The 14538-nt window shown below is 42.6% G+C and overlaps 1 protein-coding gene across 1 annotated transcript in view; it reads right to left on the bottom strand.

Moving 5' to 3' along the window:
• The window catches only part of EML6 (EMAP like 6), a 197260-nt gene that overhangs the window by 10309 nt on the left and 172413 nt on the right, over window positions 1-14538 (bottom strand). Inside the window, exons 31-38 of the mRNA XM_054986606.1 lie at window positions 13245-13374; window positions 12251-12349; window positions 9823-9996; window positions 8773-8981; window positions 6844-7001; window positions 4372-4486; window positions 2781-2969; window positions 1009-1181 (exon numbers count right to left, since the gene is read on the bottom strand). Of these exons, the coding sequence (XP_054842581.1) occupies window positions 1009-1181; window positions 2781-2969; window positions 4372-4486; window positions 6844-7001; window positions 8773-8981; window positions 9823-9996; window positions 12251-12349; window positions 13245-13374 (1247 nt within the window). The remainder of the gene's footprint in view (window positions 1-1008; window positions 1182-2780; window positions 2970-4371; window positions 4487-6843; window positions 7002-8772; window positions 8982-9822; window positions 9997-12250; window positions 12350-13244; window positions 13375-14538) is intronic.

Raw genomic sequence — 14538 nt, 5'->3', positions numbered from 1 at the left:
ATCTAGTTGTAATCTGTGTATCACAGTATCCTGTCCTTCCTTGTAGAAGCCCAGGGCAGCATGCATAGATACCCTGTTGCCTTATTTTCAAAACAACCCTGAGAGAGGATGACTAGCTCAAGGTCACCTCATAGGTTTCACAACTGATCAGGGATCTGAAGACATCTTTCCTAAATTTTAGTCCAACACCTTAAACACTGCACCATACCCACTAGCTTGGGACTGCGAATGGATGTGCTGCTGCTGTTTCATAGGTTTGGATCCAGTGGAAAAACTGTGGAAGGAATTGGCAGACCAGATTGCTTCTTGCATTTCCCTTCCACAAGCAGCCTGCTGTTTGCACCAAAAATCCTCTCTGAGTGTTGGCAGAGTAAGGAGGAGGAGGAGGAGGAGGTGGTATCACCAGATGCCCCCCCATACTGTGCACCCCCCCCCCCGATCCACAGGGGACAAACAGCAGGCTGCTTGAGGAAGTGAAAGAGCCACTCTGCCAATCACTCCCACAAACTTTTCCACTAGCTTTAATAGACACACACACATGCACAATTTGTTGGCTTTTAGTGTATTTTAGCTTGAAGCATCACTTCAAATGTTTTTAAACTGATCCTGTTCACTCGTTCAACTGCAAGGCATCAACCATTCAGTAACAAGAAATCAAATGACAGATAAATATGAGTAAAATTGTCTCCTGGATACTGTTATAAGTAATACTATAGGGCTTTATTTATTTACCTCATTTGTAACCCTGCCTTTCTCCCTGAATGAGGACCCAAGGCAGTTTACATTGTTCTCCTCTCCTCCATTTTATCCTTACAGCAGCCCTATGAGGCAGGGTAGGTTGAGAGTATGTTACTGGCTCAAGGACACCCAGCAAGCTTCCATAGCAGTGTGGTGATTCAAACTTGGGTCCCTGAGATCCAAATCTGGCATTCTAACCACTCTATCACACTTCTACCTGCCTCAGCCACCTTGAACACTGTTCCAGTTTTTCTGCTCTAGCCAAAGTACCTGATGTCCTGGATAGCAGACTTTCTGTCTCGTTTTTTACCCCAGACTTTAAGGCTATTCACAAGCAAAATGATGAATTCTCCATTCTTCATGCCAATAGCGACCATCTCACCATCAGGGCTGTAGGCTGCACATCTGGCAGCATGGCCCAGATTCACCTTATTCAGCAGTTTCTGTACAACAACAACAATGCGAATTTGATTAATGTCACTGCTCATATGCTTTTGCATTAAACTAATATGCTCCCATTCAGTTATACAGGCACATGTAGCTCCAGTCAGCTAATCAGTGATAGAACTGATCCGCTATAGGAACAGAGAAACAAATGTAGGGGACAAACCCAGCCCCCTGCTCCCTTTTTCCTGAGCAGCAGTACTGGTGATCTTTTGACTGGACCTAAGCGTATACCATCTTGGCTGCTGGCTCATGCCACGCATACGATTTATACGCGTGATTCCTCACCCAGTTAGTCATACATGTATGGAAATGCCTTTCCACTTGCACATGTCCCTTAGATGGATTGAGGGGATATAGTTCAATGAATGTAACATGTCAATAACAATAGTGAATCCATGTCATTCAGTTTTGCAAGGCAAAACTGGCACCATCTTTCTCTAAGTTAAAAAAAACACTGTTTCAGTTCTTTGTTAACATTAATTGTAATTTATAGAGACCTGCCAATATATAAAGTGCATTAAAATCTTTAAAATTTGGTTGAAATACCTTTGCAATTGTTGTAATAATGTTGGCTGTTTCCTCACATCCTTAAAATAGCGGCACACTCCTGGAACACTAGCGACTTCTTCATGTGATATGTGCCAAAAAACGCTCTGCATGTTTTAAATGAAAATTGTGCGAAGAAGCCGCCAACGTTTTGGGAGTGTGCCGCTATTTTAAGGACGTGAGGAAACGGCTGATAATTAGCAATAGTAATAACTGCCGTTTTCTGGAATATTTGGGTTTAAGCTGTACCTTCTACTGATCTCCTGTGAAGGTTGCTAGACATAAGTCAGCCAATTTAATTCCATGGAAATCAGATGAATTTGAGTTGGCTTACTGAAAGGTTATGAAGTAGCCAGTAATTCTCTGAGTGTCTTGCATATCTTTCACACAGGGATGAGCTTGTATGGTTTTCTATTGCCATTTCCTAGGGACAATGGGGCTTCTACAAAGCAGCTTTCTTCACATTTTCTCTGCTGCAGCACCCTGTGGTGGCCATTCCCACACATATTACTAGTGGGATTTTTCATTTTTAAAAAATCAGCAGTTGACATATCTTTATGAAATTAGTCTGTCTATCCAGTTCTCTGAATTTCCAGTTTTCATTTAAAAAAAATCTCTAGGACCATTTATTGTGAAGATACAAGGGAAAAGGCAATTATCTACTACAGAAGTGTCCCACAACTTACTTTAAAAACAAAAACAAAAAACCAAAGCTGGGAATTCAGAGGAACTAGAGGATAGGTCATTATTACTTTATAAAAATATATAAATTACATTTTTTAAAAAAGCCTGTCTGTAGCAGGGGACGGCCACTGTGGGGTGCTGAGGCAAGGAAAATGGCACCTATGTGGGCAGGAAGATCTGGACTTTCCCATCCACATGGGTGCCACCTGGATTTGCTGCAGTCTTTCCCAACACATCACATCAAGCAGTCTGAGGTGCACAATATCATGATGCTACATGCTGCTTCCTAATACCATCAAGCCAGGCCAAACAACCCATGCATAAGTGACATTGAAAGCCCGTCATTAAGTGCAAATATCTCTTACTTTGTCACAAAGATCCCAGATCCTTGCAGTTCCATCATTACTAGCGGAGATAAAGATGTCTTTGGAGGGATGAGTAGCTAAGCCCCAAATCTCTCCTTCCATGTGGCTGTCAATCAGCAGGTTAGAAGCACCATTTTTTTCACCAACTTCAAGTATTTCCCCGTCTTTGGTTCCCACCAAAATTTTGCCCTGTTGAAGTTTCAAACAAAGTCAAAATCCATATTTTAGAACACCACACACCAGAAGGCAGACTTACACTACAAAGTTATCTTGGTTTTGTGCCAGTCTCCCAAAAGTCTCTTGAAAGCTTCAGTTGGTGCTGAGTTCCTCCCCTCTTCCAAACTGCAGATTTCATAAAGGGAGAGAATTACTATTAAAACAGATTAAATCTGTGCTGTAGACATGACATAAGACTTTTAGAGCATAAGGCCCCATCTATACATTGTTGGGGAACAACATGAGGATTTTGTATCACTCATGCTATGAGAGTTTTGTTCCTCCCAGGAGCACATCAACTCTCTTCTATTTGTGACTACAACACACAGGGAGAAGTGTCTGTGGCCTCTCCCACCCGCTCTGTTTTTATGTCCTTCTCCATAGCCCCACCAGCTTTCATGAACAAGTCAAATTGCTCTTTAAATCTTCTTCAGTTGTCTGCAGCACTGTTTGAGAGATCCAGCATATCTGGGACTCTAAATTGCTCCATTCTGCTTCTGGTTCACTCTTTCTTCACAATCACTTTGTAAGTATGCATCCTGCTTCTGGTAAGGAGCCCCGTGGCACAGAGTGGGAAGTTGCATTACCGCAGCCCAAGTTCTGCTCATGAGTCACGACCTGAATTCAATCCTGGCAGAAGCCGGGTTCAGGTAGCCGGCTCAAAGTTGACTCAGCTTTCCATCCTTCTGAGGATGGTAAAATGAGCACCCAGTTTCCTGGGGATAAGGTATAGATGTCTGGGAAAGGCAATGGCAAATCACCCCATAACAAAAGTTTGCCAAGAAAATGTCGTGATGCGGTCCCCCCCATGGGTCAGTAACCATTTGGCGCTTGGACAGGGGACTACCTTTACCTTTTACCCCGCTTCTGGTACCATATGATGTTCTATGGCTGGTAAATTATTCTGGAGCCATATCATTAATTACTTTATAATTATCAATACTTTATTAATGTTATGAACCAGAGGACTCCGTTTTGAGACAGCTTTTCTGCTTGCTCTCCTGAAACTCTGTGCCTGGTAACCACACCCCTCCCACCTCTTAATTAAAGGAAACATATCCTCACAGCACCCATTCTGAATTCTTTGCTGTATCAAATTCACACCTATGCTGAAATAACCATAGTGTATTAATGATAGGGGAGTGACATGGATAAGTCCCTGGATTACTCTAGAGATATACTTGCAATCATTACAACCTCCCTCAATCCCTACCAGCCTCTTACCCATTATAGTTATCATTAGCATCATAACACACATTTACGGGCCCCTTTAGCAATGTTCAGATTCTTTTGATTCAATGAATGTATGACATTAATAGCAAGGGCCTCTTGTGAGGGGAGCAAACAAGGAAAAGCTCCTCCGTATCTCACGTACCTTCCCTCTGCACACTGAGCGCACACACTCCACAAGCTGCCCCGTCTCCAGCTGAAATGCTCGGCAGCGCTTCATCTCCTGGTCCCACAGTTTCACAGCACCTCCTTCTTTTGTTCTGAAAAGCAGCCAGCCTGGTTGTCACTGAAGACACAAACTGGCACTTACTGTCCCTAGTCCCCATGGTTCCCCTACAGGCTATGCCTTTTTCAGTAATGTCTGAAGCCATTGCGTGTGTCTGAAAACACACAGTAAACAAGCTCTTGGACCAAACATTTCTGACATGTTTTCAGACTCTCAAAGACCTCTCAGACATCACCCAAAACGGTGGAGATGCAAAGTGGAAAGTTAGGCTCCATTCTTTGGCTGTAACCTGTGAGGCAGTCATCACTCACCAGATCTTATCAGATACACAGTCTTAAAAATAATACTTCCAAATGCTTTCTGTCTTAAAAATGGAATCTCTACTAAATAAATATTACTCAGTCTAGCACTTCATTTCCAAGAGCAGACAGTCCATCAACACAGGCATTTGTGAGCAGCGCAAGATGACCCATTGCTTGTCCCCGATGCCTGGTACTGAGATACACATCCTCTGAAGCATAAAAATATGATTCAGGGAGTTCCCATTTTCTGATATTTTCTAAAGTGGCACTTCAGTTTGAGCCTCAGGGCTACTTCACTGGCATACACTTTGGCGATATGCCAAGGATAGAATCTTTTGAAAGAATCCTTTGCTAGAAAAATGTGCATCCTGTCCTCCCACTCATGTCCCCTCATGAACAAAGCCTTCTCCCCTTTTCCATTGGTGTGCAGCCTGGAAACTGTTAGCACCTATCTTTACCACAATGAATGATAACCAGGTGTCCCATTTAATCAGAATCTGGAAATAATTGATTCATATCCTGGTTTAATAGGAATTGTGGTTAATGTTAACAACAGCTGAAGTAGGTGCCAACGTTTCCTTTAATCATGGTTCAGATGGGAATTTGCTCCCAAGAGGAGAAGAACTGGGATGAAGGGCTGTGTGTTCTGGAGGCTACCCTAGTTAGAAAGGAGCCAGTATCACATCCATATTGACTATAATTTACTATACTGACTTCGACTGTATTGACAGTATTGATTATATACTTGGTACAGGATTTTCCTTTCTTGCTGTCTTCTTACTGTCTCTCAGAACTGCATGTGCTGCTTTGTTATGAGTTTGGCTGTCTCGATTATGTCACCTGGGCCAATTGCTCCATTTGGTGTAGTGGTTAAGAGCAGTGGGACTCTAATCTGGAGAACCAGGTTTGATTCCCTGTTCCTCCACTTGTAGACAGCTGCGTGACCTTGGGTCAGTCACAGCTCTTTCAGAGCTCTCCCAGCCCCACCCACCTCACAGGGTGATTGTTGTGGGGATAATAATGACATACTTTGGGCATTAACTTGTCCTGAAAGGTGGTATATAAATCAAATGTTGTTATTGTTCCTGGTGAACATGAGGGATGATCAGTGCTTTAACAAATGGAGCTGAATTCTCCTTTATGGCTTGGAATCTCACTCCATCATTTGGAAATGATACCTGTCAGAGAGTGGTGAAGGGCAGCAAGCCAGCTAAAAGAAGACAGCAGTTTGCATCTGGAGGCAGAAAGACACAGAGCCAAGCTACAAGTGACACCTGACACAGGTTGGACGCTTGTCAGCATACCTCAAGTTTTGATGGGAAATGTAGGCATCCTGGTTTTACAGCTTGGCTCTCCATTACAGCTGCAAGACTAGGATGCCTACATTTCCCATCAAAACTTGAGGGAAGCTGACAAGTGTCCAACCTGTGTCAGGCGTCACTTGTAGCTTGGCTCACAGGGAGTTGGGAGCTGGATTTAGCTGCTTCCAGGGAACTACAAAAGGTGCTCTTTGGGAATGGGCTGCCAGATTAATAGCTGTGCTGTCTGCTTTAGTAGTGTGATTGTTCCAAGATGCTGCGCTTCAATGAAACCAACTGAAAATGAAGCAAGGTTAAGGAAGGGATGTTCCCACTGCAACCCTCTATGATTCCCCCAAAGCATGTAGGGCTAGAACACCTTCCTGCTGCAGTCCCCTATACTGCCTCACCTCCTGTTCCCAAGGGCTCCCATCCCTTGGCTTTTTGTGAGGCCCGGAGGTTGCAGTGAGAAGAGAAAGGGACAAAGATCCCTTCTACAATGTTGATCTATTTGTGGTTGACTGGATCCAATAAGTCTTTATTTATAAATAAATAGATACTACAGAGTCCATGAGTCTCTGCTGCTCTCTCTCTCTCTCTCTTGATTAAAGAAAACTAAGCCTAATGTCCTTAATCCTCACTGCTTAAGGAGACAAATCTTGCATAACCGTATTTTTCTTCATCCAACTTGTCATAATCCTTCACACTCCTATCAATTAATAGCGTTTTATCTCAGAAGCAGGAAGGGGTAGGCAGATAACTGCGGACAGAAACAAGGTGTAGTTTCTTACGGTCTCTCCTTCCCTCCAGTAACAATTAGTCCATCTCGAAGAGTTGTATACATTGTAAAGACAGGACCTGTGTGGGCTTTTGCCACCAGCCTAATCAGAAAGTGATCCTTCCAGACATACACGTCACCATTGATGGCACCGGTGAAAGTAAGATTGTTCTGAAAAAAACCAATAACAATCTGCCTTGTAAATGCCATCTCCAGTATGCCTTGACCTGGTTAACCTTGCCCTCAGCACCAGTGGCCAAGTTTCTGGGCCAGAGATGGCAGATTCTATATTCTAAAGGGCCGTGCTGCTTCTGATCAGAATGATGGTCAAGGCCCCAAAATGTATTTTGCCAAATAACCAATTCCCACCATGAGGGATCAGATTTCATAACAGAGTTTCTTACTGTATTAGTAAGGAGTTTCTGTAGTATTAGGTACAGCATTTCATATAAATACATTATAGGTTATAGGTATGCAAAAAAGGAAACTGATAGTAAAATATAGAATATTTCTTACAACGTTTTAATTTTTACCATACTTAGATACAAATTCAGAAGGGCTGGCAGAGATTAGAGATGGGCACGAACCTGAATACGACCCAAAAAACCCCCACGAACCAGCCCAGTTCGTGGTTCGCAAACCAGTGGTTCGTGGTAGCTCATTTCCACAAACTTCCATGAACTGGTCTACTGGTTCGTTTGGTTTGTATTAAAGGGCAATGTCCCTTTCCGTGCCACTGCAAGGCGGCAGGGAAAGGGGCAGTTTAAATGGCCATTTCCCCGAGGAAATGGCCATTTAAACTTTTCCTGCCGCTTGCAAGCGGCAGATCTCTTTAAATGTCCAAACACCACAAACCTCAGCCCCAGCCCTGCAAGGGACCTGCAAGCAGCAGGTCCATTTAAACTTATCAGCTGGCAGGTGGAGGGGAATCCCCACCATCACCTGCCAGCTGATAAGTTTAAAGGGACCTGCCTCGTGCAAGAGGCAGGAAAGGGCCCTTTAAACAATCAAATGCCCCTTTCCCTGCTGCTAAGCACCCAGAAAGGGGCATTTAAACCCCACAATCCATGAACCACGAACTGGTTCGGGAACCTGCCCGAGTTCGTGGGAGTTTGTGGTTCCCGGTTCGTGGAAACCCATGAACCACGAACCGCATGGTTTGTTTTTTTTGTGGTTCATGTGCATGTCTAGCATAGATCAGATAAAACTATGAGAACCAGTTCACTGCCACTGTTCTAGACTTCACCATTGACATCCTTCCACTTCTTTGCTTCTATCTACACTATTCAGTCTCATCTTCCATCTTTCCTCCCCTTCTCTGCTCTGCCCAAGCTCTTACATTAGCAAGACCATTATTTCTCTCCTCCTAGTCTTACCTCTGAGCCTTGCATCTCTGTTTAATTTGCTTCAACTTTATTAAGGTTTCTTTTGAGAAGTGGGGCCTCCAGGCAACACAACACATGGGAATATTACTAATAACCTCACTTGACTGTTGTATGGATGAATAAGCTATTTATAGCTGAATTCAAAGAATGACAATTGGAAGTCAAATAGCCACTACAGCTGTTCTGCATAGGCTTGTGCAACAGTGTGTCCAAAAATTTCTATAAGAAATAAGTTCTAAAGCAGCTCACATGTTTGAGCTTTAGGTTGTCCAAGCCTTGAACAAATGGAAAAACACCTTAGGCTGTAGTTTCATGTTCCTTAAGCAATAGTCTAGTTTGCAGTGTAAAACAGTCTTTCTGTGAGCAGAGGAAGAACGGTATCTCTGGATCCAAGCCATTTAAGGTAAAGAATTCTCTATGCAAAAATTGCTAAAGAAATTAGTAATAGTTTAGGGCCACAATTTCTCCTCAGTCTTGCTTGGCATCACTGGCTGCTGCTGCTGGGGGCGGGTAAATGCACCACACAGAATGGAGAACTGTAAAAAATATGTACTCACAGCTCCAAAGGCCACAGAAAGCATGGTTTGCATTTTGGCATCTTCCAGTGAACCAATGACACCCTTTTTATAGAGCAAAGCGCTTCCAGCTAACGTCCAGAATTTCATGTGTTTTACTCCAACAGACACGAACTGAGTATCCGAGTCTGGACGGAACTCTACAACAAAGATCCTTTCCAGGTGGCCTCCTCTGCTTGCAATTTTAGCTCCTATGGAAATCAGGAAGACTAATGTAATATTTCATACGTATGATATGTTAATTATTGCTAGGGATATTTGTTGAAAGCACCACAAAACCTGCCAAAGGTTGCTTGATATAGGGGTGGGGTAGGGGGAATGGGACAAAAGTGTACATACTATGAGCAACAATGTTCTTATCGTACCTCACTCAACTCTCTGAAAAAACTATGGTCTATCTCCATAAAGGCAGGTCTGGTGTACACATGCAGAAGAATGAGGTGATAGAATGGCCTGTGCCACTTCAGATTGCAAGTGGAAAATCACATTCTACATGAAAACCTCCTGCAGATAAAAAAGCTCTGGATGCAAATGACTATGTTAGAACCTTTCCTTGTGATGCACTGCTTTTCTATATGCAAGGAGTTTTTTATGCAGGGCAAGATTCAAAAGTGGTGCTCTTCCACCTGTAATCTGAATTAGTAAATCCCCTCAACCACCTTAATATTCTGCCAGCTCATCCCGCACCACCTGCATATTGAGCCAAAATGGGGAAATGGAAGAAATGGAAGAAATCAGTCAAATATTGCTCCTTCCGTAGCTCAAGTTAATTTTTAACAAGGGTAAGTACACATTTGAAACTTCATAGGCAGAAAAGTTGCTGGAGAAGTATTCTATATGGAATGGGGAAGTGGCAGGTATGGAAAAGATGGTCCATCCCCACCGCTTCTCTGCTGTCAATTACCAGCTCCCAAATTGTCTTAAGTTAAAAAGGGCCGTTGACGACAGGTGTTTATATGTGCAAATAATGTGTAGTTTTGCTGTCAGTGCTCATGACTTGTCTAATAAATAAGAACAAGAATTGTAACCCACCTTCCTGCCACCTCCACACTGTGATTGTATGGTCAGGATCCACTCCTACTGACACCAGAAGTCTGCCAGTAGCACTGAAATTGACATAGTTCACTCCTTTAGAATGAAAGCAGCGCAGCATGGACAGAGTTTGCTTAGTCATAGCATCCCATACGTGAATAGAAGGAGTTGTGCCTGGATATTTTTTAAAGGAGGAATCAAAAGGGAACTATTTAAAGTTGTGAATGTTCTGATATTAGTAAACTTTATCAAGGGTAAGGCAGGCAAACAGACAAATTAAAACATCTCCATACCACCCCAAGCATAGGAATCACACAGAATTGTAATACTAGCTCATAGAACAAACATGGCAGGTTGGGGAGAAATAGAGCTGTTTACAAAATGAGACAAATTCTGAAATAATAATGAATCAGTTATGGAGAGGTTGTCATACACATAGGCACAAAAATCAATCTGTTAATGTTCAACTTGTATCTGCAATTGACAAAGATACAACAAGGGAGCATGGATGGTTCTGACGTGACTTTGGTGACTAGGACTCAAAAGGAGAGAACAGCCTTACCTGGAGATTCTGTCATATCACCTGCATGGTGTGGGCAATGGCAAATGAGAAAGCACCAAGGGAAAATAATAGCTAAAATAAGTCGTGTTTCTAATGCTGAAGGGCTCAGCATCAGCATCAGAAGGAAGCACCAAATCAAAAACCAAAATTCAACATGAGTGTGGATTAAGTAAATGAACAACAAAACAAAAGAGAGGCAGGAATATTGTTGAATTACATATATAACATACTGGTTTTTTTACTCTCATAGATAGTAAATACTGGCCAAAATCCTAGGAGTTTTTCTAACAAGACTTCTCATGTGGATTTTTGCAAGTATAATAGTGGCTTCTTAATCACAGTTACATAAGAGATCAGTGGCCAGTCTCAGGAATGGGCACACCTCCCTCCCACCACCTCCCCTTTGGAGAAGTCATTCCACCCGTGAACAGAAACAACAGCATTGATCTTGACTGCAGTCAGCACTACTCAAGTTTCCCATCTACCCATGCTCTGATTCTGAACACCATATTAGCCTGCAGCTTCAGAACCAGGGCCGTTTCCACCCGTCTTACCTGCCTGCGCAAAACTCCCAGATAACAGCGTCTTCCTGGCGTGATTTCGCACGGGAAGACGCTGTCCTCTGGGTCTTTTGCGTGATGTTCTGCAGGCAGGTAAGACATGTGGAAACGGCCCTGGTCGAACGCTTGAACTGTAAGATGCTGCCATCGCATGTTCTGCATTAGGAAGAAAGAGAGACAGTGGTTTCCTCTATGTTTATATCAACATGAGATTTCCCCCCCCTTCTCATGATCAACTCTGTTTCTGACCAAATCACTGGTTCCACACTTACAATGACTATTGCTATAATATAAACAAGTAAGTGAGCCTATGTACTGGTTGACAAAATTGTGATAGTCACTGAGTGATATTTTTTTAAAAATCACACTCTTAAAATAAGCTACTTCTTGCAATGAAATCATAAACATATCCAAGAATGGACCTTAATTTTTGTTGAGAAACTTCCCCCACCCCATGAATGGTCTTTCCCCCTACCTGAAACCAATAATTGCATTCCTGTCTGAATCTAGCATTTGATGAGCAATCTGATGCTTAGTATTAGTTCCTAAGAAACTGCCGTTTTCATCTGAATCAACTTTTTTTTTTTAAAAAAAAGCACAACTACCACAAAAAGGAAACTTCCAGCTCTCACAGTTGTGAATATATGTGAATATTTTCCAGGCTTCCCATATAACTGCTTGTCCCCTCCCCGCCTACAGTTTTGTTCCTGTAGAACAGTGGCCTTCCATTCCACAGCATAGAGCCCCTGCTATGTTGAAAGGTCCTTCAGAGTTGCCATTTTCTTTGCTGCATTTTGGAAGGATCTGCTGTGTAGAGAGCAAGAATACAATGCCTCCTTCCTCTCTTTGCATGAATACTGAGGGAAGCAGCAGGATGGTTTACTGGTTGCTATGAGATACATCCTGCTACTTGGCTTGCATTTCCTGTCCCCAGCTCTTTTTGTCTGCCACCCATGGTCCTGGCCTTGACAATGGTGAAGTCATAACTCTGGCTCCACCTCTTCCTGTCACAGGACTGATGCCACACAACCTCCTGTCATGCTTGCAACTCAATGAGTCCCACATCTGGAAAAGCTAACCACTGCTATTGATAAAAAGGATCACAGATAACACAGACCCTGGAGAGCGGCTGCATGTCACATTAGCAAGTACAAGACTAGATGGGATTCTTATATCGGCTTTAGAAATAAACACGGTATTTGAATAGTAGAAAAGAGTAATTTAGAGGGAATTGCTCTGTTCATTTCCACAGAGAACAAGCACAATAATTTAAAGTCCCTTTAGTTTTACTTTACTATGAACCTACCAATCTGGCTGGTTGCCACAATATTTTTATACTTTGGGTGCTGATTGACAGTCAGGCAGAGGATGTCATCTGTATGCTCCAGGTAGAAAGTCTGGCTTCCTAAGCAATTCCAAACAAACATTGGTTTTAGAACAATATCTAAACAGAGCCTGTATTGACTGTATATTTTCAAGTCACTTTATTCTATTAAAAAGAGCTCTTGTAAGACGGAAGAGATGGCCATTATGACACAGCTGAAATTTGATGTGAAAACAATTTTAGGCTATTTCCATTAACTTTTGTTCAGCATCTGTGCGAAACCTGGCTATGCCATACTTTAACACACTGTAATCTGGTTAAATGGTTGGGTTGGGAAGAGGTACTCTGCTGATTTGCATCCCACTACTGCCATGAGCTCAGTAGGTGGCCTTGAGTAAGCCGTTCCTTTCAGCTCTAGCTGTATTGTGAAGATAGTAATAACAGTGACTTTGTTTACCACTCTGTGGAACATGAATCTGTCTAAAAGAGTGGTACATAAGCTCACTGTTGTTGTTGTTGTTATTGACTCAAAATGCTTTGTGCACATAAGGCCATAGCTTCAAACCCTGTCATTCCTGGTTAAAGGATCTTAGGGAAAAGGTGCTGGGAAAACCCTTCCTCTGTTTCAGCTTCTGCAATTATAGATCATATTGGCCTAGATGGACTAATGGTCTGACTGCTTCATATGAGCTGATGAAAAATGGGCACATACATATTTCACTTAGTCCAGGCAGGTTATACAGATTAGGACCTTTGACGCATGCTCTGTGCTCCAATACCTGCAAGGGTTTCTGTGGTGGCTTTTGTGCCAGGAATGCACCCCCAGCACTGAAAGGAATAGAGAAGTCTGTTTGTGTGCACGCTCCATGCATGTCATTCAACACACACAAAGCTCAAAAGCGGAACACTCATCAAGATACAGGAGGGTTGAAAAATAACCACTTGGTCTGATCTTGTTTCTCAGTGAATTGATTACCTGTGGAAAGGTTTTGAACTATGCATGCTGCAGCAGTGTGGAAAATAATATCAGCACCATCATTGAGGTAATGAAGGTTGTTGCGACAATCAAATCCACGGTACCCAAAAACATGATCTAAAGCCAACTCCTAGAAAGAAAAGTGTAACAGAATAATGTAATGTAATTTTTGAGGCTGGCTATTTAGCAGAGGCAATAACTGAGTAATTGCATAATTTAACTCATAGGTGAATAAGAAACACACTCATGGGTTATCTCCTAGCTGGTGTTTGGCTGAATAGAAGAAAGAATGCCCTGTGTTAAAAGAATATGCATTCCACAAATATTCTGGATTGGGGTAGAGAAGGGCAAACTCAGGCTTCCAGCGCAATCAAAATGTGCTTTCTCCTCCTTATGCAAGATGCAAAACTGGGTGACTGTTTGGAAGAGGTGGCAACAACCAAGGCTACAACTGACAGTGTCAATCTCACACAAAATGAATACTCACAATGAACAGGCAATATTTGCCCTTGCAGCACTATATAACAATTTGATATGACATTGGTGTGGTGGAAAGTGCCCTCAAGTCATAGCTGACTTATGGCTACCTCAGTGGGGTTTTCATGGCAAGAGACTAACAGAGGTGACAGACAGACAGATTCTTTATTGCAGCACTTAGCCAGTACATTTACCATAGAAATTTAAGTGCGCATTTTACAACCATTTGAACATGGAACATATGAATATATACAGTTTAAAAACATAATTTCCTAATATCTATCAAAATTTGGAAAAACCAGGAAGTCAGCATAATTCTAAACAAGCAACCAAAATGGCTGTCTACACTCTAATGGGCTTTAACAACCAGAGCACAAAATTTCGCTATCTGGTGTAGTGCAGTAAAATCTGAGTATGACAACAGTTTCTCTAATTTGTTCTTATCCGAACGTTCTGAGATACCTTCCAGAAAGGGAATAATAAATCTCGTATGTGCTTCCTTATAGAGAGGGCAACTCAGGAACACGTGTTCCTGGGTTTCAACCTCCCCAAGTATACAAGGGCATATCCTCTCATTCCAAGGAATCTTCTTGAATCTGCCATCCAGAACAGCAGAGGGTAAGGCAGAACATCTGGCCAAAGTAAGCGCTCTCCTGAGTTTATTTACCTCCAGACTAACAGAGGTGGTTTGCCATTGCCTGCCTCTGCAACCCTGGTCTTCGCTGGAGGTCTCCCATCCAATTACTAACCAAGGCCAATCCTGCTTAGCTTGAGAGCTAATGAGACCAGGCTTACCTGGTTGTCCAGGTCAGGGTGA

This window comes from Eublepharis macularius, chromosome 1 (assembly GCF_028583425.1).
Source record: "Eublepharis macularius isolate TG4126 chromosome 1, MPM_Emac_v1.0, whole genome shotgun sequence".
Taxonomy (NCBI): domain Eukaryota; kingdom Metazoa; phylum Chordata; class Lepidosauria; order Squamata; family Eublepharidae; genus Eublepharis; species Eublepharis macularius.
Note: the sequence above shows the minus strand (reverse complement) of the source record. Positions and strands in the feature narration are given on the sequence as shown.